Raw genomic sequence first — 27,792 nt, forward strand, 5'->3', positions numbered from 1 at the left:
ATCTAGAAACACATCACTTATTTTCGGTAGACTTACTACAATATCTTGCAAAAATTTCGTAAAATGAACAATTCCCTTCCGTCATACGTTCTGGAAACTAATAACAGATGCCAGTCAACGCGCAAAATATAAATATAGAGGTCTAAAAGTTGCTAGGTGCCAATGTCTATAAATGATGCAAATTTATATTTTGGTCATGTAAAATGAACTGAGTTATGCGTACATCTACGATATGCCCATAGTACCATAGTAAATCTACCCCTCGCCAAAGGCGGCGGGGATTATATGGATTTTCCAAGCGACGAGTGGTGCGAGTCCACAATGACGAAAGAGCGCCGCTTTAGCCGCCATGCGCTAAGGATGGCCAATGCCGTAGCTTTACTTGATGAATAAACTGGTATCACCAAGATTTTTTGAGCTGGTTGTTGAATCCACCTTCAATTTGAACATCAAGATTGTAACCACCACCTATCAGCTATACCACTCATAATCCTCCCCATTACCCTACTGCATCTTCTTTAATTGCCCATTTTATTGCTTTTAAATGTCTGTACCAAGTACAATGCCTCCGGGCAAACCCATGCCAAATTTTGCGGTATCAACACCACAATCATCAGTCTGGGATCGCATAACCACATGGGCTTCTGAGAACAAGGCAGTTGTATATACAATTGCTGGAGTGGCGGTAGTAGTTTCAGGCGCCGGAGTTGCATACTATTTATTAGACTCAGTAAGTTGTATCTTACCACTGGTTTTGGTAGATACATCATCATTGCAGATGTTAATACATACATTAGAAGGACTCCACATCTACCCAAAGCGTGCCAAAGAAGTCAAAGGAAAAGAGGCGAAGGAAGAAGGAAGAAAAGAAGGAAGCCGATTTAGAAAAGGGAACCACGCCACCTGATACCAAACCCAAAACACCAGTCGAGACTATCGATGAACTTCCTGAGGTTGACGAAAACACTGTGGGAAGTCTATCGGATCAACAACGTAAAGATTATGCCGCCAAGTTGAAGGCAGCTGGTAACACCGCATACGGAGCCAAAGACTATCCTCGAGCCATCGATCTTTATGGGAAAGCCATCCTTTGCAAGCCAGATCCTATCTTCTATTCGAACCGTGCTGCATGCTACAACGCTCTCGGCGAATTCGAGAAGGTTATTGAGGATACTACTGCTGCGATCAATCTCGATAGTGGATATGTAAAGGCCTTGAACCGTAGAGCAAATGCTTATGAACATACCGAGAAATACAGTGAGGCTTTACTCGACTTCACAGCCAGCTGTATTATCGATGGTTTCCGTAACGAGCAAAGCGCACAATCTGTTGAGAGACTGCTCAAAAAAGTAGCCGAGTCGAAGGCAAAGGTCATTCTTGAGGCCAAGGATAAGAAGCTTCCAAGCCCAACATTCGTCACCAACTACCTCCAAAGTTTCCGATCGAAACCCGCGCCTGCAGGATTAGAAGATAGCGTTGAGGTATCAGAGGAAACTGGAAAGGGTCAATTACAACTCGGACTTCGAGCTATGGCAAAGAAGACTAATGAAGGATATGAAGATGCTTCAGCTGCATTTGAAAAGGCCTTGGATTTGGGCGATCTCGATGAACATGAAGCTTTTGCTTACAACATGCGTGGAACGTTCAGATATCTTCGTGGTGTACAAATTGATGCTTTAAGTGATTTGAGCAAGAGTATCGAATTGTCGCCCGACTACACACAAAGTTACATCAAGCGTGCAAGCATGCATTTGGAACTTGGTTAGTATTTATAGTCCATTAATTTATGATTAGCTACTAATCAAAAATCAGGTGACAAGGACGCCGCCGCTGCAGATTTCGACAAAGCTATGGAACAACATGACGATGACCCTGATATTTACTACCACCGTGCCCAACTCAACTTTATCCTTGGGGAACTCTCACAAGCCGCAAAGGACTATCAAAAGTCTATTGATCTTGACCGGGACTTTATCTTCTCGCACATTCAACTTGGTGTTACACAATATAAGATGGGCTCAACCGCATCATCTATGGGAACATTCAGACGCACAATTAAGGCATTCGAAGATGTACCTGATGCATACAACTACTACGGAGAGCTTTTGTTGGATCAACAGAAGTATGATGAAGCTATTTCACAATTCGAAAAGGCCGTCGAGTTGGAGAAGCAAACTAAGCCATTAGGCATGAGTGTTCTTCCACTCATCAACAAAGCTCTTGCTCTTTTCCAATGGAAGCAAGATTTCAGTGAGGCTGAGAAGCTTTGTGAAAAGGCTCTTATCAGTACGTAATTATTCGGTAGCCATTTGTTTCCTATACTAATATAATTCTGAATAGTCGACCCTGAGTGTGATATCGCTGTTGCAACCATGGCACAACTTCTTCTTCAACAAGGCAAGGTGACTGAAGCACTTAAGTACTTTGAGCGAGCAGCAGAATTATCCAGAACAGAAGGAGAAATTGTCAATGCTTTGAGTTATGCTGAAGCTACGAGAACACAATTGGAAGTCCAGGAGAAATATCCAGAATTGGCGAGTAGATTAGCGGGTATGAGTGGACTTGGAGGAGCTGGTATGCGTTAATTTTCAAGCATTGAGAGGTTCTGATGAGTTGAGTGGAATGGCAAAGTGATGATTCTGATATCATGAGTGAATTGCTGGGCAAAGTGGTTGGAACATAATCAGCAAAGGAACACGGAGAATGTTGAGGTTGAATGGATGTGTCGACTCCATGATTTGATCTTGAGTAAAAAGAAAGGCAGAACGAAAGCACAATTCAATGTAAAATTATTATTTCTCAACTCGTGGTGAAAGGTTTGGTCCACTCACTCATGAAATTTGGAGGTCTGGGTGAGATGGGGGAGGGAGTTTGTAATGTAATATGAGGGGATGAGTTATGAGATGTATGATTGTGAATGGGGGTATTCGTGGTTGAAATTAGTGAGTGAATGCGTGTGGGTAAGTATGAGTGTTCATATATTTGGTTTTATGGTGATGTAATTTACTGCAAATATCTAGGTACTCAGGATTAGTCGTCTCGTGGGGTGAAAGGATATGTGTGGGTATTGTTTTTTCTTATTTCTATGTTTTATGGATAGGATAGGTATTGAAGAATTGGTATTTGAGAAGGTGTGGGTGGAATGAGATGGAGTTTATGTGTGAGGGAGAGTGGTGGGAAAGATTTGGGAGAGAAGTAGAAAAGACATGAGAGAGAGGTAGAAGAAAGGTAAGAGAGATAGAAGAAAGGTAGGAGAGAAGTAGGAAAAAGGTGTGAGAGAGATAGAAAAAAGGTGGGAAAGAGATGGGAGAGAGATGGGAGAGTGAAAGAATTGGGAATGTTAGAGATATTGTGGTGTTGTGTGGTTTAGGTTTTGAGGGGAGGGGAGGGGAGGGAGGGGGATGTGGGATTGTGAGATGTATGCTATGTTTTGCTGTATATGAGGAGATAGATAGTAGTTAATGTATCTATCCGTCGACTGGGCTTCAGTCGCTTGAAGCATAGATATAGAAGCTTTGGTTGAGTGTTGTGTGCTAGGTATTTATGTGTGTATATATTGGTTGGGTGGCAGGGAGGGGTTTTTGTTTGAATAGTATTGGAAGTTGGATGTTGGAGGATATGTGGATTGTAGATTGAATGGGTGATGTGGGATTCGATGGAGGTTTTGTTGGATGGACATCTCAATATCTATTTCTCATTTTCATTTTCATTTTCATTTTCACATCTATTTTCACATCTATCTATTTAGGTAGGTCTCACAATCTGTATGTATACCCACACTTCCACTCCTACACGGAAATCCCCCTTTTCATTCTTTAATACCATACTCTCATAAAGGTAATGCCATGCCTCACGAAGCATCAATTCAATTACTCGCTTTTATGTCATCGTCAAGAGGACTAGAATGGATGTGTATACAGAGAATACATTTCCATGGTCAGCTACGAGCTAGCTACACGATCGCCATCCGCTCTGAATGATTAACCGAGGGGTCTCGGTTCTACCTGTCCGGTGCTGTGCTATGCTGTTTTGTCAGACGTGTACGAAAACGTGATCGCGTGGATTGGTGAACTGCTTTGGGATTTGGGCGGGGAAGGGGGGTGGGTGTGTGAAGTGAGTAAACCGGTTTTGGAGTGTTACCATATCGCATTCGTTTATTAGTTAGTTTAGATGGGTTTGTGTATGTATAAATGTAGGTAGGTATGTGAGGAGGCGGGGTGCAGAAGTTCTGGAAAGATGCATGTGTGAGTGTGGGCGTGGGTTTTTGGAGGGCTGTGAGATGTGGTGGAATGTGTTAAGATATAGACAGGTTCGCATGCGTGAGATATGAGAGGAGTGAAGATTGATCCCTTCTTGCGTAAGGTGCATAGCATGAATTAAGCTTATAGAGAGCGAGATACTACTACCTAGGTAGGTAGGTGGAAAGTAGGAAAATCGAGAAAAAGTTTGTGTGTACGAAATAGACAATCTTTTTCTCCTATTCTGTACAGCCAGACTTACCTATCTACGAATAAGTCTCGTATCCTCGAGAGCTTTATTTCCCATTCAAAGATGCTCATGTGATTGTCACGTGATATTACTTTTTTTTTTCTCTTCGGTGGATCCAAATATCGTGTGCACAGCAGCAAGCACCACACAAATGATCTTCTTCATGTTTATATCAATCGGGCGTCAAAGGTTTGAGAGTGACAGGATGCACAGGATGAACAGGATGAAGATAATAGTACAGATCAAACGAGTAGCTGAGTAATTTATTAATTTATTAGTAGCACTTACTGGTACGCATACATGATGCCCTGCCCAGCTACTACTGTTGCCTAGTATTGGATTATCCCCCCAGATTCTTTTTCCTTCTTCGCTTGCTCGCCTCACTTCCTCACGACTCACGAGTCACCACCACGCAATCCAATGCAAGCCTCACTCTCACTTTCATTTAGCACAGGATTCACACTTCTCTTTTTTTCATTTCTTAAAATCATTTGTTTCTTATTCTTCTTATTTATTAAACAAGACTTCACTCATTCATTGGTGGTCGTGTCGTGTCGTGTCGTGTCGCAACTCTTTCTACTCCCCTTCCACTGCCCGCGCCCGGAATCCATTTGTTTTAATGCCCGATTCTCTCACCGAAAACCACTCACACACACACACACTCTCACTCTCTCACTCTCTCACTCACTCACTCACTCCTCAACTCTCCCTCACCATATCACATCACATCACATCACATCTAGCACGCGCACCTCGTAAGCATTTCGATCGCTTGCTTTTCCATTCGTGTCGCATACATATACATATATAATCAAACTTTTGTATTTTGCCTCATTACTCTCTTTGGGAATTTGATTCCGCGAACCATTTTCCTTTCCTCGTCTACATACAATACAGTACTCCGAGTTGTCATTTGAACCATGCATGGTTTATGATTAGGCGTACGGGTCATTTGCCCCGCGTATGCGAAGGTCTTCGACTTCTCTCTCTCATTGCTTGCGGCTCTTCTCACATCAAATAACATTTTGCATACTTCCAAGACTTTGATATATTGGTTATATCTCCTACACCTTTTCCCATATTTTTCGTCGGTTTGTTATATCGGGTTGAGTAGATGCGTGTCAGAGTATTGACTGACGGCTAATAGCAATGTCGATGCATCCAAGCTATCCCCGCAATGGGAGTTATCCACGCCATGTATGATCAATTCTTCCCCCCTTTCAACTTCTTCCATGAGCTATGTTCTGATGGAAACTCGTAGTATTACCCCTCACCTCCTTCCATGCATAATACTTCAGATTCCGGATATGGTTCTACACGAGGAGAGATGGGTCCGCCCTCATTAGATTTTCCACCTCAACCTATTGAGATTGATCTGAGTAATTCGAGGACCCTTCCAAGTCCTTCCCCTTCTTCTTCGGTTGCTTGGGAACCAACATTGTTTCCTTCCCCTCATGGATTTCCTGATTTAAATTCCCCATATGGACCAATTTCTAGGATGCAACAATTGCCAATGGATCGTGCGACAGGCCAGGCTCCATTGCTCCAATGGTATGCCGATAATGATGGACCTTGGTACCCCAAGACAATTTCAGATCCCATCCCAGAGGAAAGAACAAATATCAAGGTTCGTTCAAATAATCGTGCACCCGTTGCTTTTGGAGGGCCGTATCGTCAACAAGATTCCTTGGAAAATGGATCCTTTCATTTCGGTGGCCCACCACAATCAGATTCCGGATATGAAACCAGAAGGAGCCATGGAAATGCTTCAATCTTCAGCTCTGACATTAATGATCGCGATCAAGACTGTCAAAGTTTAGCAGGTCATGTCGCAGACTATCAACCTTTTCAGGGGTTGAATGAAGCATTGCAATCTCGCGAGAATAGGACACCCGAAACATGGCCAACACATCTTCCGGCTTCTATCAACTCGCCAGGTCTGTTCTGTCTGACCTGTCACAAATCCGTAAAAACAAAATCTGAGCTAAAGTCCGTTCCCATAATGATCTGCCATGAAGAATCACTACTAATTTTTCATAGGAAGCATGATTTACGACATAATAAGCCTTTTGTGTGTAAATTTCCAGGTTGTGAAAGAACTGAGGGATTTAGCACAACCAATGATCTAGATCGACATACAAAGAGCAAACACCGCTTAGCTACGACCTCGAAGGCGGAGTCAATCAAAAGATACCGGTGTGTTGTACCCGGGTGTAAGTCCAAGGATAAATCATGGCCACGACTCGACAACTTCCGTAGTCACTTGAAACGAGTCCATTCGAACGTCGTTGGGTTGGAAGAGAATTTTGAGAAGATCATACGACAGTAGGTCTGAGAGGACTTCAATAACATTTGGTAGCACTAATATCTTTTAGGGCTGAATTTCTGGAAGAACCCTCAGGTTTGCCTCAAGATGCCCATCTTTCTGCAGAAGCGTCTACCCACAATATCTCGCACAATAGGGAAGTCAACGAATGTTCACCAAAAGCCCAGGATATCAAATCCGATTGGAAGCCCGTCTATCCAAACTTGATCCAGGATTTAGTCACCCCAACGGAAATTCCAATGGAGAAACCTCTTGTCGCGGATGTGAATCCCAGTGGCACTGCTTTACCTGGACCGAACAATCCTCCCGCGGATCCACATACTAGAGATACAATCCAACCATCGGAATTATTTCGGAATCCATCAGAGGTTGTTAACAAAATCTTTTTGGAAAGTGATATCTCAACCCTAGTGGGTACAAAGAGTACATTGGATCGTAATCTTGATCATGTAAGCCGTCCATCGGTGAGGAGAAATCCATTACCACCTGCAGGTAAGACAAATCGACATAGTAGCGTCTCAGCCACCGATGCAACTATTACCGAAGCAATTAGAACCGCATTAGCAGAGGCAAATCATCCATCCAACGTTGGTGCATTGCCGATGGGACGGAAAGTTTTGCCTAATGGAAAATCTCCCCCCGCTGATTCCTGGGGATCCACAACAGATAAACCTGCATGCTTACTAAATGGGTTTAATAAGTCTACTTCTTCTACAACAGATGATTCCCTGGACCAGGAAAAAGCCGTTGAGGTTTACAAAACCCTTCAAAAGTTAGGTTACATTGTTCAAAAGGATCCAAATCATACACCTCGGATACAAAACCCAGGATCTATTGCTAGCAACAAGAGTGAAAACCAAGTTACTTGTGAGGTTTGTAAAAAGTTTAAAGGAAGACCTTGCGAGTTGAAGTAAGCTCGAAATCTACGTCTTGCATCATTGTCACTGATGATAAATAGGAAACACATGAAACGGCACGAGAGGCCTTACGGCTGTACTTTCTTGGCTTGCAACAAAACCTTTGGAAGTAAAAATGACTGGAAACGACACGAGAACTCGCAACATTTCCACCTAGAGACCTGGCGTTGCGACAATGAGAAGCCCGAAGGTGGAGCATGTGCGAAAGTCTCTTATCGTCGTCAAACATTTCAAGAACATCTAAAGAAAGAGCATGCTATCATTGACCAAGATGATGTTAAGATTAAGGTCGATGCTTGTCGTATTGGCCGTAATTGTCAGGCTCGTTTTTGGTGTGGCTTCTGCAAGGCGCTTATTGACCTTAAGAAAAAGGGTCTTGATGCCTGGACAGAAAGGTTTGACCACATAGATGATCATTTCATGGGACGCCGCGAACTTCAAAAACAAAGTATCCAGGATTGGATTCCAGTTGATAGTGACAAACCCAAGGGCGACGTCACCAGTCCAAATCCTTTAGGTGGATCTTCACCTAAAGATGACCGTCATGAATTTTCGACTGATTCTACAGATGACTTTGGTAGAAGCTCGCCCGAATTTGTCGGTAATAAAGGGTCCTCATTTGCTTTGGTGGGTCAAGAGCCTAGGATATCCAAGAAGAGAGAACGCAACGACGATGAAAATGACAGGCCAGCAAAGCATGCAAAGATTGGGGAGATTGTTTACTGTGTACGCGCTCTCATTTTACTGTGCCATATGCAGTTGCTAACGTATTTATAGTGTCATTGTGCAGATGATCTAGGACGTACTCTTGCTCTTAGTCCCAAGTGTACTTCCTGCAGTCATGATTTTTGCAACGAGTGCAAGAGCGATTCGATTGGTAATTGCGAAGGACAAAAAGTCTGACATGTTCATGGATATTGTTTGAAGTTTCTTAACTGGTCTATCGACCACTTTCATTTGAGAAGGGATAATCGTGTAAAACTATTGGGTCTGCGATGTAATTGGGTAGGAATTCTAAAAATACTGGGAAGGAAGATATCCAGGGATATTTTCCTTTGGCGTTTGCAAATTTAACCTTACGATAGAAAGAAAACCTTTTCCATGGAATTTAAAGGTTAGCGAGGGGCACAGTACTCGTAAATTGATTTTTTTGGACATGGTACACCTATGATGGTGGGAGGTATTGGGTGACCGTGTTGAATAACAACTCCAATGGTTGGAATACGATGTTTTCAGCCGCAGTTATAACCGCTTTCCAATCCGGCCCATGAAGGAGTTATCTCGCTCATCACACCGAATTGATTCTAGGTGGTGTATGGCAAATAGTGCTCATAGGATAACTGAAATACCACAGTTGTAAAAAACTACCTAGGGTCAAGGGCAAAGCCACATCATATGCAACTCTCCCTCCACGTGGCGCACCTTTTCTACGACGTGAATACATGTGAAGCTAGACCCCTTTGGTTCACCGAGTTTTAGAGTGGAAGAGGTGTTTGGACATGTAGGTAGGTGAAGGGCGAAGCAAGCGGAGTCAAAAAGTGAGGCTACATATGTGTATGTGTATCCATTGTCTGTATGTGGAAAGAGGGGGTATTCTTAATTCTTTAGGAGATATTCTTCATGGGCGTTGGAGTTTGCTCACAGGGCACTGTTGGGTTTGGTATTACATGCATTCGGAGATCTTGAAGATTACATTCATATGTGAGCAGACACTACTCGGTGGCATGGGAAGTTGTGGAATCTTTGTAAATACTACTTCTTCGTCGTACTCGATCTTCAATGTGGGTAGCCGAGTATGTGTAGCATTTTAATGTAGATTTGGGTTGAATTGATGCGGTAAATGTGGAATGGGGTGAACGGGGTGAAATGGGCAAGAACCAAACCAAACCCGATTGATCTAACCGACCTAGCGAATTCACGAACGAAAATGCATGTTAAACGCTTCATTACACCAATTAGATCGAGATGCATTTAATTGCGACCGCGATACAGATTCAGTCAGATATGTATGTATTTGAAATGGTCTCTGTTATCATTTGGGGGCTGTTTTTAATATCGGCGATCGGGATGTTGGAGCATTGGATGGTGTGGGTGGGGGCTAGAGTGCTGACACCCTTAGAAGTAGAATGAATGAATGAATGAATGGAAAAGAAATTAGAAAAGGGGAAATGGAAAGGAAAAGTAAAAGGAAAAGAAAGGAATTGGATGTTCTTGGCTGTACAATGCATGCTTTGAAGCAGAAACGAGTGCGAATATTGTGCAACCGCAAATTCTGAGAGTCAAAGGCGAAGCAAAGTGCTATCTGTACCGTACTTCGTTCTAAGCGAAGGGAGCGGAAGAAAACAAAGTTTCCCCAGTAAACCCGATCGTATCGAATGAGAAATTTATTTTGTGCCGAGAGAACTTTCTCAATCGACGGAACGGCTTGTGGATTCTGTTCAAATGGCGGATAAAACAATAATACAAATTCTCGGATTTTGAGGAATTGACGTCGAGGTCTGCCTAGCGGTCGCCTTGTCCGCCTTACACCATGTACAAGGATTAGCTCTTTTCCTCATTGGTCCTGATGTGGAACGCATGTTAGGATGGTAGAAAAAGGAAACGAAAGAGCGACGAAGAGAAATGTATGGAGAGCTCCATCTGCACGATTGACTAGCTCGGTCGGGTCTCCACTCGCATCATGATTAAGAATTTCGACATGGGGAAATGTTTGAGGTGTTATGCGGTGCCCTGTCAGAGCTGCTTCAAGCCATCAAGGAACATGAGGAATGATGAGAGGCGCAGCACAGGGAGAGTCATCGATCTCCAATACTTTTATGGGCTCAGGGGTATGCACGCCAAAGTCGACATGCAGAAACGTTCGAATTATGTGAGGAGATCCTTCACCGGGCCTCCTGTGGGGCCTACCCTTCTTCTCTCACAATGCGGCTCTGTGATAAATTGCAAATGAAATATGTCGGTCCCAAATGGTACACATATAAACTTTTTGTGGAGGATATGTTGGGGCTTGGTCCACACATACATTAGAGATTTGTCGTGCCGTTTCTGAGCTCTTTGCTTTCTTGTATCATCTGAATACATCATATCTATTACATACATCACAACTGCGCCTATCGTTCTCGCTACTTTGCCTCAGACTTTCTCCAAGTCTCAATATCTCCCTATCCGACTATCGACCAGTGGATTTCCATGATCTGACATTCTGACATTCTGAAATTCATGAATTTGTAGTGCATAAATAAAACAAAAGGTCGTGTATACAGAGAAAAAAAGATTTATTGTTTGTTTATTATTTGCAAGAAGATTTGTTGGAAGTCGCAGCAAGTGGAGATACTCGAGTTAGGTTTGTGAGTTCTGTTTGTTCTGTTTGTTGTCTCTCCTGTCCTGTCGTTTTAATTCATGAGTTTATTTGGGCTCCACAAGAAACTCATTTCTACAGTAGGATCAATAAGAAAGCAAACAAATATCAGCTCTATTCCTTCCAAGCTTATTGCTTTGTATCTCTTTCTCTTCTAGAAGTTTAGCTCCGCCCCATCTCTCCAGTCTAGAATCGTGGGGGTCAAAAGAAAAAGCAAAGCCGAAGACGCATCTATAGTGGCTATTCGATTACTTCAACTTATATCGTTTGGACATCATGTCTTACGATAATTTACCTTACTCGACGATGGAACCACCTTTCTTCCAGGAGAATAGATCAAAACCTCAATCTTTCCGTCATGAGGATTTGATGGATATTGAAAGTTCTTGGATCCAGAATATCGATCCACTTCTTCGTCAATCTCAAATGGGCTCTCCGGATTTTGATTACCGTCAAGATTTGCCACAGCAACCTTTACAAAGATTCATCACAGAGCCAGGACGAGCTCTCTTTACTACTGTTCCAGCCATGTCTCACTTTGATAGCTTTCCCAGACCGCCTCATAGAGCATTCGAGCCTGTTAGCGTCTATCCTCAAGCTTCCCGAACAAGAATGATATCTCCTTCTCCTTCCCAAGAACTCTCTTCCAACTGCAGTAGTGCTCGAAGTCCAGCTACCGAAACAGATTGGTATCACGATAGATACTATTCTTCTCAGGGCCAAGATGATTACAGCCTACCCAACACCTCTCATACTACTTCGCAAAACTTCTCTGATGTATGGACGTCACCGCAAATTCTATCCGGACAGCCGACTGGATATCCATGTGTCAATCTCAGTGATGTTCAGGCATTTGCCGATCCTCAAGAAATCAAATTCGAGACCGATGAAACATATGTCGATTATGCAATCCAATCATCAGAGTCTGGGAGTCACAAATTGGCTTCTCATATATCACATTATAGAGATGAGGGATTGGGAGCTTCGATTCGAGATGCTGCATCTCCTCAAGCAATTTCTATTCAAGCTTCGAATAATGACAATACATCTACGATTTCTAATGCTGATATTGATGCAGAAGGCGATGATGTTGATGTTAACAATCATGGGGAAATAGACATGGAAACAGAGATTGTTTCCGAATTACTACCCCAAGATGGAGACATCGAAGAAGAAGACGAACCATCAGACACAGAATATACTCCTCGTCCCTCGACCCGCAATCCACGCAAACGCACCAGCACAACTAAATCCTACTCACCCCCCACCCCCAAACGCAACCGCATATCCAAATCCTCCACAAGTACATCGAAATCCTCTTCCAAACCCTCTTCCGGAAGTCTCTCCTGCACACAATGTGTCTCCACCGGCTTTAAAGACACACCGACTCTCCAACGACACATCGCATCCGCGCACACGCGGGCATTCATCTGCGTGTTCAATTTCGCGGGCTGCGATAGCACGTTTGCTTCAAAAAATGAATGGAAACGTCATGTTTCCTCTCAGCACCTCAATCTGCAAGCGTGGGTGTGCACGCTCGGGTCTTGCGGGAAGGTTCCACTGGGTTCGCATTCGCATTCGGGTGCGGCGATGCGGAAGGGCGGGGAGGGGAATACGAATGCGCGTGCTTATGGGGAAGTTAAAGGCGCGGAGTTTAATCGGAAGGATTTGTTTACGCAGCATTTGAGACGTATGCATGCGCCGTTTGAGGTGAAGAGGAAGGGGAAGCGTAATGGGGAGTGGGAGGAGCGGGTGAGGGTTTTGCAGAGGAGTTGTGAGAGGAGTCGACGCGAGGCGCCGGAGAGGTTGGGATGTCCGGTGAGGGGCTGTGCGGAGCGGAAAGAAGGCTTGGGATTGTGGTTTGAGGGGAGAGGGTGCTGGGATGAGAGGATGGAACATTTAGGGAAACATTTGGAGGGTGGCGGAGGGGAGGGAGGAGTCGTAAGACAGCAGGATGATGCGCTTTTTGTGGAGTGGGCGGTAGAGCAGAGAATTATTGAGAAGGGGGGGAGGGGGGAATGGATTCTTTGTGTGGGGAAGGGTGGCAATGGGTGGGCGAGGAAGAGACTGGTGGGGGGGCTGGATAGGAGTGAGAGGAGAGTGAGGGGGAGATATGTGGGAATTAAGGTAGAGGATGGGATGGAGGATGATATGGATGCTGAGGGAGAGGATGAGTAATGAGTGATGATGGGATTTGAGGGAATGGAACTTATCTCTTCCTTTCTTCCTTCCTTCCTTTCTATTTTTCTTTTTGTTGACATGTAGGATTGTGAAGGATATGAATTTGGTTATTTCCTGCCCCGCAGGCTCACGAAGTATGAAGTTATGAATCATGGTTACGGATGATGGATAATGCGGCGTTACATCACATTCCTCCTATATTTTCTTTTCGGTTTAATTTCATATTTCTCGGGCTGGGGTTAAGAGAATTAGATAGTATTTGTCAATATTTTTCTTGTGTTCTATTGTGTTCTCTTGTGTTCTGTTTTGTTCCAACTTAGTGATAGATAACGATGATGTATCCTCTTTCTTCTTCTTATAAACATGGGATTGGGATGATTTGGGGCTACCTAGGGTTAGTTACCTATGTTAGGTTAGATTAGGTTCGATCAATAATGGATTGCTTGGTGCAGATAACTTGATATCCATTTCTTCTAAGCTGGATACTGCAAGATTTGAGTGAATTGTAGAGGCATGACGTGTTGAAATTGCTACTCTGTGCACAGCCATAAGGGAGTTGAATTGGTATATTGGTATGCGAAATGTACTGCTCTTGCAATGTGAGTATCCATATGAAGGAAGTGTTGGAGGGTCCAGATTGAATCTGTGGCAAAAGGCAAAACTCTTGCTACCTCTTAAAGACAATCCATTTTTCCAGAAGAGGCCTCTTCAAACAAACTCAACCCCTATTAACAATCTCCTGTCTACCGACAATCTTCGCCAATCTCTCTTCACTCTGTGCCTCTCCTTCTTTAAACCCCATCGCACTTGCTAAGCTTCTCGCTTCTTCATATCTTCTCCTTGCTTCCTTGATATCCCCATCCATTTCTGCGAATTCTCCTAGATTATGTGTTGCAACAGCACATCCGAGATCACATTCTTCAGTTCTTTCTGGGGGTGCTATCTTGGCACAAATTTCTAGGGACTTGGTAGCCCATGCGCGAGCATTTTTGATTTGTTGCGAGCGGGATATTATGGGTTGACCTAATTCTGGTGGTGGATTTTGTTGGGCCAGTGAGATGGAGAGATTGTTCACTATGGAAGGTGGTTAATGGGTGGCTTTGGGAAAGTGGAGAGAGAACAAACTTAGAACGGCTGTGTGGCAGGTAGCTGGAGTAGAGAGAGCGATAGCTTGGAGAAATAGGGGTGCGGCAAGGTGGTGTTTATCGGTTGCTTCATAGTGATGTGCAAGAGCTAGAAAGAAATTAGCTTAATCTGAATTGACGTCTTGAATGGAAATATAAACCTTCAAAAGTTCCGCCCATCTCTTCGTCCGATAACCAAACCTCTTCCCCAGGTCTGATTCCCTCTTTCTGTCTCCTCATTTGTTCTTTTAATATAGTCTCCACCGCATACACCAAACTTTCCTCAGCTTTATCTGGTTGTAAGACATATTCCCCGTTGTATAAATCAGCAATTTTGACACTGATCTCTACCATTCTCCTAAGAACTCTCGTCCTCTTGCCAATATTCCTCTCCAAACCTCCCAATTGCTCCATCCATTTTCCACAATCATCTCTCATAATTTCGTAAACACCAATCGCCTTATCATAGGCTTGAATTTTCTCCAACAAAACACAAACGGATATTTTGATTCCGAGATACTCGTCCGAAAATGGATCCATACCCATCTCATCTGCAACTCTTAAAGCCTCTTTGTAATATTTAATAGCGTTCTTAGGTTCGAGAGACATATTGGTGTAGTAAAGGGCCTTTCGCAGTTGCTTTGCGACAGGTTCGGGGAAGGCTTTGAAACCGTCGATTATGTATTTGTTATACCACCAATTGATATATCCTAGACAAAAGACTCCGAATCCTATACTGTATTTGCAAATGCTATATTAGCACTGCACATCAAAGCCGTGAAAGCGGTTGGATATGAGGTGTAGGTTACGCTATTGTAGCTCCGGTCATGCTATATGGATGTGCTTTAAAGAGTATTTTGGCATTCCTCGTGAATGAACCTTTGGAGCGGTTAATCTTAGGTTGTGCTCCTCGTGTGGATTGCCATCTCTGCTGTTGTGTTCGACATGGTACGGAGTTTCTAGTAGCAGGTCTACTGGACCTTGTAGCTTGTACTCGTTGTTGACGAAGACATTGTGATGCGCGATTGGAAGCGCCAGCAGACCCAAGTGAGGTGGCGAACCGTGGTGTGAACATTTTGAAAGCTGAATCTGTAAAAACCGCACAATTGAATATGGGGATCTAGGCACAATTGTCTTTGGCGCAGTTAATGAAGCTTTGGTCGTCCGGGAGCTTCATAAAATTAACTATTTCCTTCCTGCAAGACATTTCACCCTAACCCAAACCCCTGTCTCCCGCAATACGCTAACCAATGAATGACGCTACCCCACATCATGGACGAACGTCAGTTTTCTGTTCCATCGCAATATTTCTCTTCAATCAAGCTTCACTTTTTATAATACGTTGTATTCAAAATGGCTGGTAAATTCGAACCTAAGACTCCTGTTACTCTGAACCCACCAAAGTACGATCCTATTTCGGCAGAAGAACTTGCGAAATGCAATGGTAATTACGACCTCTTTACGATCCCCGGAGATGAAGGGCTAATGTGTTGAAAGGCTCTGATAGCGATAAATGCTATGTTGCAATCAAGGTACATTCTCAACTCTGCATGTTCCACACTGCAATACGCAAAACTCATGAGACCTAGGGTAAAGTCTACGATGTAACAGGAAACAAAGCATATCTTCCCGGCGGCGCTTATAGCGGTATCTCTTCCCAATCCCTCTTATTCAATTTCGCGTGTTTTCCTCACTAATCTCTTCTACACTTTCAGTCTTTGCTGGCCACGATGCTTCCCGCGCTTTAGCCAAAACTTCCACTAAAGCTGACGACGTATCCTCGGAATGGTTCGATCTCGATGATAAAGAGAAGGGTGTACTCGATGACTGGAACACATTTTTCTCGAAACGATACAATGTCGTGGGACTCGTAGAGGGAGCACAGAACTTGGATCCAAATGACAAAATAGAGGGCGCCTCGAGTTGAAAGTTAGCGGACGTATTATCTAAGTTATATAGGTTAGAGTGCGATTCAGATATAAAATTGAATTTAGCGAGTTATGATTTGAGCTTAGCAGGCGAATCAAGTTTTCATTCGGTATTGCAGGAAATACTTGTAGAAGTCACCCTGGTATATCTTATCAGGAGGTAGCCGCTCGAGAGTAAATGTCTAGTTTATCATACAATTTCTAATTTCTGGTGCTCTGAGAGCCATTATCACTTCAACTCAATTGCTTCGCTACCCAAGCATTAGGCTGCATACCTCTTCCAAGCCTATGCTTTCCATAAGTGTCCTTCCCTCTATCCTAAAATAGTCTCTCCAAAAAACATAAAACGAAATCACAACCACCATGCTTTTAAAAGATCAACAAGATTAAAGCACACAAAACCCTTGCCGTTCTCTTATACTGGATAGGGAAATGCCCTATCAAAGGAAAACACCATTCAACACTCCTGGTCGCTATGCTACGAGGAGCCGGTATTCATCACTTTCCGACATTGCTTGTTCGTCAACGAAGAAGCCATTATAGTAGTAAAACTATAGAGAAACACAACCCTAATTGCTTAATTTCAGGAGAGCAATGAATCAATTTCCTGTTATTTGTCTGCCTTCTTTCTCTTTCCCACTGTTTCAAATTTGAGTTTCTTTTATTTTGGTTATATGGACATCGAGTATCAGAAAACATGCCCTGTATTTGGAAAGTGCGTGCGATGCTTCGAGTTGCATAAACGTTTTCTCGGTCGATGTGATCTGTTCAAATGAAACATGACTAGTGCGGGAATGACGAGAGGAGGAGGAGTGCTGATGCCGTAAAAGGATCGTGCTGATAACGAAGCGTAGAATGTATGGGTGTTTATGGGTGCTATTGCTTTCAAGAATATATATCATTTCTCAGGTTTAAAACGAGCAATGCATACCAATGGGAAGAGACGAGTTCGATGTTAGCAAATCAAGATCCACCCCACCTCGTGTCCTGAATTAACCGAGTCAGAGATGTAATGATATCAGAAATTTAACATAGTTTTTATATTCTCTAGATATTTCCCCAAACTCATGGCCAGAGTAAACTATCCAACCAATCCCACTACAGCCTTTGCCCATCCAGATTCCCAACAACCCCATAACTCCTCGGATCAAAAAGCAATGCACAAACATAGGTATCCCGAGTCAGCCACGCCTCAAACGCCTTCCCAATGCATCTCAATACTAGAGAAGATTATGTTGGCACGGTCGAGGATAGATGAAATCAAGGAAGCGAGCGAAGACGAATGCAAACCTTCTCCCCAAATAGCTAAACATATGTAACTCAGTCTGTGAACAATTCGCTGGAAACGTGCCGCCGAAATAAATATTCAAAGACGATTGACTGAAAATAGACGTTCCATTCATGCCATGCAGGTTTTCATGTTTTCACTGCTTAAGGCAATCATTTCTTCAAAACGGCATCGTACATGGTAAACAGAATACCAATGCCAGTTCCAACAAGCGTGCTCTGATATCCCCCATAAAGTGCCGAATTAATTCTAGCCACGTGCTCAAGGTCCACGAGCCCACCAAGAGTTGCGCCTTGGCCGTAAACTACGAATGTTATAAGTCCTTTTACGATGTTGAATGTCAATGGATCAAACGAATAATGTTTGCTTCGCGTGCTTGGTTTGCTCGTAAGATTGTAGAAGTATGCCGCAAACAACGGAAGCAAGAGACTGGTGGATAACCATAGAGCAAAGGGGCCCCAGAAGGACGTGGTCAACAAAAGGAAAAGATCCGGAATTTTGACCGCGTATTCGGAGGTATTCAGATAATGGAGTGGGGGAATTGTGAATGCGTGTTTGTTTTGCAAAAGTTCTGGTTGAAGTTGTAGTGCCTCTGATAGTAGCATGATGAATTCAAGGGCCACGACAGTTGATACAGTTTCACGGGCAGTCTCTACAGCTTCGACTATACCCAAGTCCTTATAGTATTCATTTGCTTTCGCGCGTAAAACTGCCGTGCGTCGATCGATAACGTCTGCGACAACGGCAGGAGATGGTGGGATAGGGACGTTTGATGCAAATGTGATCGCGTTCGCGCGAGGAGTTTGAGTGAGAGCAGTACTAGAGCGTGCAATTGCTCTTTCAGATTCCGAATCATCACTACAAAAGTATTAGTTACTCTTCAACAAAGTAACGCGCTTGGCGCGTCGCAACACGTACGTAGTTTGGTTCCCGACCTCCGAAATTTCTGACGCAAGTCTAGTTCTGCGTCTTAATGATCTCTTTGTGTCCATTTCCTCGTGGGCAGAGGATGGCTCTTTCTTCACAGGCGAAGCACCCGATCTTCTATTATAGTATGGTATGAGGCGCGTCTCGTTAGCTAGTTGCGATTCATTTTCAACCAGGTAGTCTTCGAGCGCAAGCTCAAGTTCTGTCTTCTTGATACCATCGATACTGAGAGAATGGTCAGTGACTTCTGTTGCAAAGCTGGTAAGATATGTGAATGTCGCATACTATTTAAGTCCAATTGAATCCGCAAGCTCCATCAAATCCCCCTTCCGTTGCGCCTTGATCCAGTTTGCTACCCCGGACATGATGTTATATGATGGTTGCTTCGCGAAAGAATGCGATCGTGGTAATTATATTCGACGAGTGTTTGTAGAATGGTGCGGGGATATCTGATGTCTGCTTTTCGGGTTATCGTGCGAAGTTTGGGCAGATATTGTGGGGTGCCGAATGAGGAAGGAATCGCGTAGTATGTCAACAAACAAGCGCTAGAGCTTTCACGTGATTGACTTAAATCACTAGCTCGGAGTCGCAGAGTACTGAAGGTATTCTGGTTTGGATCAGTCTTGGTATGCTACAAAGTAACTCTTTTCCAAATGGGTTGATGACCTTTGAATGTTGAGCAACCCTTCTTTATGAAGCTCTGATCCTGTCGTTGTCATGGGAGATTCAAGGAACTCCTTGTAAGAATACTCGAGTCCTGGGAAGGAATGTGCGCAACACTCGCTGCGAACGGATAGACGCGAACATCGGTTTTAAATTTTTTTTTATCTTTGCAATGAAGTATTTCCATCCCGTGACTTGATACATGAAAAGGACAGATGGAAGCGACCTTTTGACAAAATCTCTATACATGTGTTGGGAGTGAAAGTCTTGGAATAGTTTTTATTGTTATCCTTTCCTATTGCATCAGGCAATGACCATCGGGCAGTCTGGTATCATGAGGCTAAAGCACTAATCTATAATATTTACAAAGCGTTCCTCCCCCTTTTTTACCAGTCGTACGGGAATAAAACCAGGGTGCAGTTTCAGAGTGATGAGTGACGTAGCCCCTCTAATCGTCTCTCTTGCCTTCTTTTGCGCCTTACTATACAATTCCCTCTTCTCGTCTACGGACATCCTCAAAACTTCTTCATCTGTAGCCCACTCATCGACTGCAAGCTCCATTGAGTGATTTTGCAAAACTACAGCAAGTACGCCCATGACCTCAACTTGGGCCAATCTTCGACCTAAGCAAGATCGAGCACCATCGGAGAATGGAATGTAAGAACCTCTAACTGGGCGGAATAATCCTTCGGATGTGGTTTTCCCTGTGAATCCACCAAAATCATCATCCTCAGAGGAATCATTGGCGCTGTCATCTTTCCCTAATTGCTTAATGAGCCATCTCTCTGGTTTAAAGTCATCGAGATCGTTATTCTGCGTGGTGATTTTCGAGGGCTCAGTTGGCCAGTACCTAGGGTTTCGATGGAGACCTATTGTATTAAGGTTGATATGTGCCCCAGCGGGGAGAGCTATTTTCTTTCCATCAATGAAAATTGTTTGATCGTGACCTTGACCAACTGATTTAGGAATATTGACCACGGGAGGCATGAGGCGAAGTTGTTCATTGAGAGTGGCTCCGACCATACCACCCATGAGGACGTTGATATTCTTCTCATAATCCCAAGTCTCAGGAGATTCATCGCCAAAGATTTTTTGCACTTCTTCTTGGACTTGTCGCTGCGATCTAGGGCTGATGGCTAGTTCTACGAGGCAGAAGTGGACCGAGTTCGCGGTCGTCTCATGACCCGCGACCATCATGACGAAGGCATTTCCCAAAATTTCCGAGTCCGAGAGAGCGACTTTGTTAGCTTGCCCTTTTTCGACTCGGTCCGGTGACGGTTTAGTAGACCCCGGCGCACTTGAAGGACCGTATGAACTCTTCACTAGGAAGCCCATAATATCCATACCCTCACTTTCCTTACTCTCCATAGCATCCCGAGCCTTTTGGGCAAACAACTCGTTCATGTACTGACCGAAATTTTCAAAAGATTCTAATGCTTTGTGGGCGGAATCAAAAGGCATTAATCCTAGGGAAAAAATAAGTTCTTGTAAAAAACCAAGTTGTTCTTAGTACTTACTCAGGAGCCATTTAGGAAGAAATAGCACCCAGACTAAAGTCTCTAAAAGAGTACTCAAAGATCTCTCGAAGCTCATCGTGTGACCTTCAGGCGCTTCATTACTGCTGTAAACGGATTCTTGCTCCTTGCTCCTCGCTTTCTCTCCTGGCCACAATAGACGAACCCCGAATCCAATCCTGCTTATAATGTGCAATGTAACTCTCATGGTATCAGTAGGAACTTCTTTCAAAGTTACATTTCCTCTCCCGTCAGGACCCAACCATCTTCTCAACATTCCCTGTGCTTGTGCACAAGATTCTGCAAACACTAGCGCATTGTTCCTTTCAGTAAAACTTGGTGAGGATATCTTTCTATGTCCCCTCCATTCAATTCCTTCGGTCGTTACAACATTCCGACCAAATATCTCGAGAATACGGTACGATTCAAGAGGTTTGGGAAAGGCCTCTCGACGACTTGTGATCTGATGCGTCGCTTCTGCATTTGAGATAAATCCAAGGATTGATCCAGGGGAAACGGTTAAGAATGCATCGCCGTTTTTGGCAAATGGGTGGTAAAGTTTCTCCCAGCACCAATCTGGTGTCATATAACTGAATTTTGTTAGAGTTACCCTCAATACTGTTGGTTATCATCGCTTACTCAATCCAACTTTCTGTCCATGTTGTCGGCAGCTTTCTAATGAAAGGTAACCACACACGATGAGTTATTAACCAAAATGGATTATAAAGGCTAATCGCTAGAATTAATTAGCATGTAAGGTTCCAAAGAGATAATGTAACTCACGCGTTACTACATATGTTAAACCTGAACGTTTAGCAGCTGCAATATTCTTTTGTAATCCTACTATGTTCGAATACACCCAATAAATTGGAAGTGTAGCCAAAACGAGAGTGAACAGTGAAATCATTTCAATGATGTGCAGCACGGTCCAATTTATTAATGTAGAACAAGTACACTGGCCAGTGCAAAAAGCAAATAGTTCTACAGTGTATGTGGTAAGATTACCAAAATTCGGAATTAGCAGCGAGCAAGTGTCGATAACATTGGAAATTGAAAGAGAATATCAATCTATTATGATGTAGAGGGAAGGCAACCTCTCCAATATTGAAAGGGGGCAGGCAGCTGGCCATTACTAGATGCCACTTAAATACAACCTATCTAGTGGATAAGGGCCTAACCTCTCGGACGCTGGCTTTGCCGTTCAAACATATGGAAAGAGAAGCCGCATTCACTGATGTTTCAACCAATTAGCGTTTCTAGAATGTAGGTATGATGTTGACTCTGAATCTTGTTCCGATGCCCAAACAATGCAAAACGTCTCGAGTATGGTTTTATGTGCATAGCAACTACTACCTAGTAACTACAGAGGAGTCTCAAAATGCACCAGAACTACTGCGGGAGGAGTTCATATATTGATAACCTCCCACAACCATTGAATAAAAGATTCCGAGAAATTTCTTCAATATCTAAACTAAAATTCTTATTTGATATTTGCGAGATATCTTAGGATTTCCTTTAGATAAATTTGATATTGGTTGTTGAAAACAGTGGGTTTTGATTGATTTTGGTGAGGAAATTCGGTAAATGTCAAACAAAGCTGACCCTCATCGACTACAAGCCTGAGTACATGCTGTAATTGCTAGGAAATTGTAACGTTGTGAAATGATAATTGGCAAGACGAGCCGGACGTTCGTTCTTTGACAGAGAGTACCTCGAGAGTACCTCGAGAGTACTTGGTATGAGAGAAAGTGATAGACATCCCTTTGCCACAAATGTAAAAAAAAAAGATTAATGACGTCCATGGTATTACCCATTCCGTAATTTACTTCGAGTTCGTTTTCGTATTGCAGACGCACCGCCAATGACAAGAATGCCCGGATTTCGCATGCTCTAAGAAACACGGCACATCTCATTGGACGTTGTTCACGTTTCTTGTAGATCTCTGGCTCCCCGATGAAGCGTGCTTCGGATATTGAGTAACCGACTCTTATTAACCCAAGCTTTGTTGTTTTGAAAAACGTGCTCAAGAACTTAATCGTTAAGACGGGTCAATGACACTTGCTTGAATTATCATGTAAACCATGTTATGTTATTGGCATAGCAGAAAGTTGGCTAACGAAACAGATACCGGTATATCTAGCAAAGTATATCAAAAATAGAATGGAAATCTGAACGACAACTCGTATGGAGATCGATTTGCCCAAGCATTTGCGCATTATTGATTTAGAGTCCTGCAGATAGATAGATATATTGTTGGAGCGGAGTAAGTCTTCACCAAAGAAATCGCAAAGCTTTCATGTTCCAATAACACCCCAATTTCAACGCACGAAATAGACGTATCACAAGGCCAACATGTCACGAGAAGGCCGACAATTGTATCTGGGCGATTGAAGCCGATCATATGTCTGCGTTCTCAATGACTTTGGGCTTTCACGGATGACCGCAAATTATCATTCTCGATCTTTTGGGGGCATTTTATTCAATTGTGACTGTCGCGTCCTTTCAATGTCCAAATAAAATTGGCAATCAAACAATCTTTTCGGCTTCGTGCTTGTGTTTTGGTTTTCGTTTTGGTCTTTTGGTTCACGAGAGCCTAAGTCGACATTTACACAAAAGATGTAGTATTTTGATAAGATCCATGGATAGCCCTTTAATAATTTTGCATTTGATCTCCTCATCTCAGTCATGGCACGTGCTTAGAATTTACACGTGATATGATTCATTCCCAAAGCGGCATGGCCTGGTTCGAAGCGAGCCCACCAAACTTCAGTTTCCCAAAATTCCCAGAAATCTGATCAACGACGATACTAACAACAATCTATCCCAGCGACCACCAGATAAATCGCCAAGATGGTACGTTATATTTCAGTTTACTGTGAATTGTTCGTTTCATTTGAAGTTCGGAGGAGAGGCCGCTTGGGGCTGTTGGAAAGCGAAAAACAAGAATTTCGAGAGAAGATTTTGCGACATTTCGATGGAGAGCGATGAACGATGAATGATGGGCTGGAATACGGCATCGGACGCAAATCAAGCTATCATAAAGTTACAGAGTGGACTATCTATCGCTACTTGTTTCCGCAACACGACCACTTCACGCGCGATTCTCAATATATGCTGAATGATGGTCAATCTTGTCGAGGAGGCGGCGGAATTGGTTGAGGGGGCACTAGCAGAATGATTCTATCAAGCTGGATTAAGGCTGACATATTTTTCTTCTCCGTAGGTCAACGTCCCAAAGACCAGACGCACTTACTGCAAAGGCAAGGATTGCCGCAAGCACACCCAACACAAGGTCACCCAATACAAGGCCGGAAAGGTACAATCATCGCCAGAAGTGTCGAAATCGATTAGTTAACAGGTTGGATTAGGCTTCGTTGTTCGCTCAGGGAAAGCGTCGTTATGACCGAAAGCAATCTGGTTATGGTGGTCAGACAAAACCCGTTTTCCACAAGAAGGCAAAGACCACAAAGAAGGTTGTGTTGAGATTGGAGTGCACATCTTGCAAGACGAAGGCACAGTTGGCATTGAAGCGTTGCAAGCACTTCGAGCTTGGGTACGAAATCCCAATTCTATTTGCATTCAGCAAATTGCGCAGTGGATTGAAGGGTAGAGCTAACAATTCGATAGTGGTGACAAGAAGACCAAGGGTGCTGCATTGGTATTCTAGATTTGTGCATGCTACGACAATCCTGTTTTCATCGTGGACAAATGGATGGGTCGAAGGATTTTGCGAGGAACATACACAAAGCACTCAATGGTTGAGTGATGGGGCGTGGGAGAAAATGATGTGGTTGTACTCCTCGTACCTCATCCAAAGTTACCAAATGAAACATAGCAAAGTCTGCTGATGACATACCATTCTGGAAGTTTCTTGCGTGATATAGTGCTTGAAAATATTTGCAGCCATTTGCGTATGCGTGACTGGGCTTTTGCATGGTGTTGAAGTGGACAATATGAACGCTTGTCATAACAAATTTTGTTTGCCATGGCTCATGCTAATGATGGGTGATTTCATTTGACGCATATAATGCACGCATAGGTTTTCCTAATAGCACTGAAATTTAGTCTTGAGTACAGCCTAGACGCGTTGTTGCGATGCCACCTAGCTCCTAAGACTGGAAACACCGCACCTTGAATCGCCATACAAACGTTAGGCCTTTGCATCAAAAGCAACCTTCAGAAGTCCTAATATATGGGATAACAAAAAGATTTTGCAAAAGTCTATCTAGGCACTTTTCACGCGTAGTTCATAGGAGACTAGGTTGCCTGATGTCACTACTTCGAGCTAGAACTTCTATGATATCATTCTGTACTGGGGTCTTACCCGCAATATTGGTTTCCCAAGAGATTCTCATGATAAATTACATCGGGATTATGTTAAAGTTAGTAATGCTTCTTAGTACATAGTCTAGAGTTTCGTAATGCGTCTGGAAACAGCAGACATTGTGTTATCACTTTGTGTCGGCTTTTTCGCTGATGGGAGCACACCTTGGACTACACCTAAAACCCTTTCCCTAACATCACCGTCTCTCCACCACCATACCACAACTGGCCTCTCCTACAATCTAAACCTTTTTCCTGTCCTACTACCCACTCTCCATCCTCATTTCTGTCTACACCCTCACGTGGCCAATACTCCTCTTTGAGCCATACATTGATTTCCTCGATCAAGTCGATCCAGGCCTGTCGCTTTTCGGGCGTATCGTGATCTTCCTGCGTGAGAAATCGTCCAACTGTGATATGTGAACTGGGGACAACGTAACGGGAGTCAACAGAGATACCCGTAGATCGGGCAATTGTGAATAGAGATTGGCGAAGATGGTGGTAGGTGAACGCATCATCTTGAGCAGTTCTAGGATTGCGAGATGATGGCTCAGCATTTGAGGTAAGCGATTCTCCAGCCGCTGGAAGAAAAGACAATGCAACTGCGGCGGCATCATAGGACAGTGTGGGCTTGATGAGGCGTGCACGATGTTGGAGGGGATAGTCGGTCATGGTTGATATGGTGGATGTACCAAGTTGGTTAAGAATTGAGGTTATTTCTGGAGAGGTCAGGGAATGGGTTATCTCAAGTGCAGTGAGATGGCATTTGAGCTGGGGCATAAGCCAGAGCTCTGATATATACGTTAGTGCTAGGGACAATGTGCGTATCTTGAGACCAGAAGACAAGAGTAGGGCGGATATTCACATACTCGGAGCCAAAGCAAGTAGCTTTTGTTGAATTGTCCCGACCACTACATATGGCAAAGTCAGTGTTTCATGTCAAAGAACGACTTTGGGGGATGAGGAGCCAAAGCTGTATTGGGGAGTACATATACAGGTACGTCAAAGTGCATTTTTTTTTTAAATTCAAGAACATAATTAGGGAACAAGGAATTAAGATTTAGTGAACAGATCAAGCTTACATGCTTTAATGTGTTGGGGAGGACGCGCCCAGAACACTAAGCAATGTCTAGGATCCTCAAAACCAGGCTCAATATTAGGATCCTCTAGCTTTTGCAGAACGGTATCCAGTATCATTTCTTGGAAATCAGGAGCCAGTATCTTTGCCTTCTGTTGAGCATTGCGAGTTTCTCGATGAGTTGCATACTTAGCTTGTATTTCTGCCTGAAAGGGGAATTAGTCTAAAATGTGCGAACAGAATATCGTGCAGTATTTCATGTATGTGTTCAAGATTCGTATGTTACACCTGAATATAATTGTATTGTGCTTGATCTGATGGGAAATTGGATGTGAGTAGAAAAGTAAATACCGGGTCATCGTGGCATGCTTCGATCAAAGCATCGTATGGGTTGGCATACTTCGCAGTGTCAATACCTGACAAATCCTCGAATTTGTTCTTAGAGTCCGCTGAGCCAGCGAGGGCTATAGGAGCCATTTCTATATTGGGCAAGGGTAGAGGTCTTTTGTGCAGGAAAGAAGGATAGTTGATAAGTGTAATTGTGGTTAATTCTCAAGTAACAATTGACTCTTGTAGCTATTCAGGATTAGAACTTCCCTTGAAAAATTCATGAGCATCTATAAGTGGGATACATACGATGCATAATCATGTGTTTGATCTGTCATATACTACTGTCCACTGTCCATGAAGTGAAGTAACTGGGGTAGGAATTAGCTTCGGAAAGATCCGAAATGTCCTCTAGAAGCTCGGGCCCCTATCTTTGCTATTTGAATTTTGTCAACCCTATTAACATATTTACAACCTTTTCAATCAAACAACTCGAAGCCAATGCTCTATGCAACAATTATCACCATTTTTATTGCTCCTGTTATATACTGTATAGCATAAAAAATTTCAAACTCTCTCAACATCAGCAACTTGTCTGAAGAGAATCTTTGTCTTTGGCATCCAAGATAAGACCTGTGGATTGAGAAGACAGAGGAGTGGAAGTTCATCAGTGTTTTGACCAGTTTCCCTTGTTGCTGGGATACCAAGGATTGTCCACTTTGAATACATCTTCCGATGGCTCTCTTTGATTCAATTTCAAGGCATTCTTGCAAAATGGGAATGGGGGGTCTTATGCTCATTCACTTACCGTCGGCCTTTTGGATTTTTCTACCCGACCAGGCCCAGTCTTCCTCAAAGCTGCGAAAAAGATGAAGAGTTCACTCTTTTAGTTATGATACTTAGCAGGCATTTGTTTGAAGCTAATTGCTTCTCTTTACCTTGTTGGTTTCAAAGGTTATTATCTCCTTGGGCACTTGTACTTTTGTCTATACCTAGGTAGTACTTCATGCAATTTGTCTCTGAAGATGAAATAGATTACCTTGAGGTGTTGAACCCTAAATGACAGTATCATTCTGCTGGATGGCCAAGGTCAATCACTTCTGGATAATGAGTATTATTTCCCTCACTTCTGTTGTCACATATATTGTCAGAGGCATACTTTCAAGTGTGGGCACATTTTTTTGAAGTGACTTCATCTTACATTAACGAATATCAAGGACACTCACTCCCCTAAGCTTATTTGAATCATTCTTTCTCCTGCTGCAGCTCTGCAACACATCCAAAATTTCTCCCTAAATGGAAGATTCAACTATATAACTGTATCTACCATTCCTCATCATACATCGGACT

At 43.3% G+C, this 27,792-nt stretch overlaps 9 protein-coding genes across 9 annotated transcripts; 5 read left to right on the forward strand and 4 right to left on the reverse strand.

Annotated features, from left to right (window-relative positions):
• The first annotated feature begins 429 nt into the window (after positions 1-429).
• Positions 430-3,309, forward strand: EAE97_001620 (uncharacterized protein). The gene is made up of 4 exons (XM_038872131.1): positions 430-730; positions 798-1,761; positions 1,813-2,286; positions 2,341-3,309. Exons 1-4 carry the CDS (start codon positions 545-547, stop codon positions 2,583-2,585), a joined length of 1,869 nt encoding a protein of 622 aa, XP_038736689.1. The 5' UTR covers positions 430-544; the 3' UTR covers positions 2,586-3,309.
• A 1,587-nt stretch (positions 3,310-4,896) lies between these two features.
• Positions 4,897-10,741, forward strand: EAE97_001621 (uncharacterized protein). The gene is made up of 7 exons (XM_038872132.1): positions 4,897-5,579; positions 5,636-5,685; positions 5,750-6,477; positions 6,529-6,813; positions 6,864-7,724; positions 7,773-8,457; positions 8,509-10,741. Exons 2-7 carry the CDS (start codon positions 5,638-5,640, stop codon positions 8,632-8,634), a joined length of 2,733 nt encoding a protein of 910 aa, XP_038736690.1. The 5' UTR covers positions 4,897-5,579; positions 5,636-5,637; the 3' UTR covers positions 8,635-10,741.
• A 624-nt stretch (positions 10,742-11,365) lies between these two features.
• EAE97_001622 (uncharacterized protein) lies at positions 11,366-13,267 on the forward strand (the record flags this gene model as incomplete). The annotated part of the gene is made up of 1 exon (XM_038872133.1): positions 11,366-13,267. One exon carries the CDS (start codon positions 11,366-11,368, stop codon positions 13,265-13,267), a length of 1,902 nt encoding a protein of 633 aa, XP_038736691.1.
• A 721-nt stretch (positions 13,268-13,988) lies between these two features.
• EAE97_001623 (uncharacterized protein) lies at positions 13,989-15,469 on the reverse strand (the record flags this gene model as incomplete). Its single annotated transcript, XM_038872134.1, has 4 exons — positions 13,989-14,344; positions 14,396-14,503; positions 14,556-15,130; positions 15,204-15,469. 4 exons carry the CDS (start codon positions 15,467-15,469, stop codon positions 13,989-13,991), a joined length of 1,305 nt encoding a protein of 434 aa, XP_038736692.1.
• A 278-nt stretch (positions 15,470-15,747) lies between these two features.
• On the forward strand, positions 15,748-16,321 carry EAE97_001624 (uncharacterized protein; the record flags this gene model as incomplete). The annotated part of the gene is made up of 4 exons (XM_038872135.1): positions 15,748-15,838; positions 15,892-15,926; positions 15,984-16,041; positions 16,110-16,321. 4 exons carry the CDS (start codon positions 15,748-15,750, stop codon positions 16,319-16,321), a joined length of 396 nt encoding a protein of 131 aa, XP_038736693.1.
• A 1,441-nt stretch (positions 16,322-17,762) lies between these two features.
• Positions 17,763-18,902, reverse strand: EAE97_001625 (uncharacterized protein; the record flags this gene model as incomplete). The annotated part of the gene is made up of 3 exons (XM_038872136.1): positions 17,763-18,468; positions 18,529-18,762; positions 18,823-18,902. 3 exons carry the CDS (start codon positions 18,900-18,902, stop codon positions 17,763-17,765), a joined length of 1,020 nt encoding a protein of 339 aa, XP_038736694.1.
• Positions 18,903-19,548: 646 nt separating this feature from the next.
• Positions 19,549-21,621, reverse strand: EAE97_001626 (uncharacterized protein; the record flags this gene model as incomplete). Its single annotated transcript, XM_038872137.1, has 4 exons — positions 19,549-20,666; positions 20,718-21,304; positions 21,354-21,450; positions 21,498-21,621. The coding sequence occupies 4 exons, from the start codon at positions 21,619-21,621 to the stop codon at positions 19,549-19,551; spliced, it is 1,926 nt and encodes a 641-aa protein (XP_038736695.1).
• A 1,943-nt stretch (positions 21,622-23,564) lies between these two features.
• On the forward strand, positions 23,565-24,381 carry EAE97_001627 (uncharacterized protein; the record flags this gene model as incomplete). Its single annotated transcript, XM_038872138.1, has 4 exons — positions 23,565-23,567; positions 23,938-24,030; positions 24,083-24,267; positions 24,342-24,381. The coding sequence occupies 4 exons, from the start codon at positions 23,565-23,567 to the stop codon at positions 24,379-24,381; spliced, it is 321 nt and encodes a 106-aa protein (XP_038736696.1).
• Positions 24,382-25,214: 833 nt separating this feature from the next.
• On the reverse strand, positions 25,215-26,592 carry EAE97_001628 (uncharacterized protein; the record flags this gene model as incomplete). The annotated part of the gene is made up of 4 exons (XM_038872139.1): positions 25,215-25,828; positions 25,907-25,948; positions 26,120-26,321; positions 26,467-26,592. 4 exons carry the CDS (start codon positions 26,590-26,592, stop codon positions 25,215-25,217), a joined length of 984 nt encoding a protein of 327 aa, XP_038736697.1.
• Positions 26,593-27,792: the final 1,200 nt, after the last annotated feature.

Source organism: Botrytis byssoidea, assembly GCF_014898295.1.
Source record: "Botrytis byssoidea strain MUCL 94 chromosome Unknown BBYS_003, whole genome shotgun sequence".
Taxonomy (NCBI): domain Eukaryota; kingdom Fungi; phylum Ascomycota; class Leotiomycetes; order Helotiales; family Sclerotiniaceae; genus Botrytis; species Botrytis byssoidea.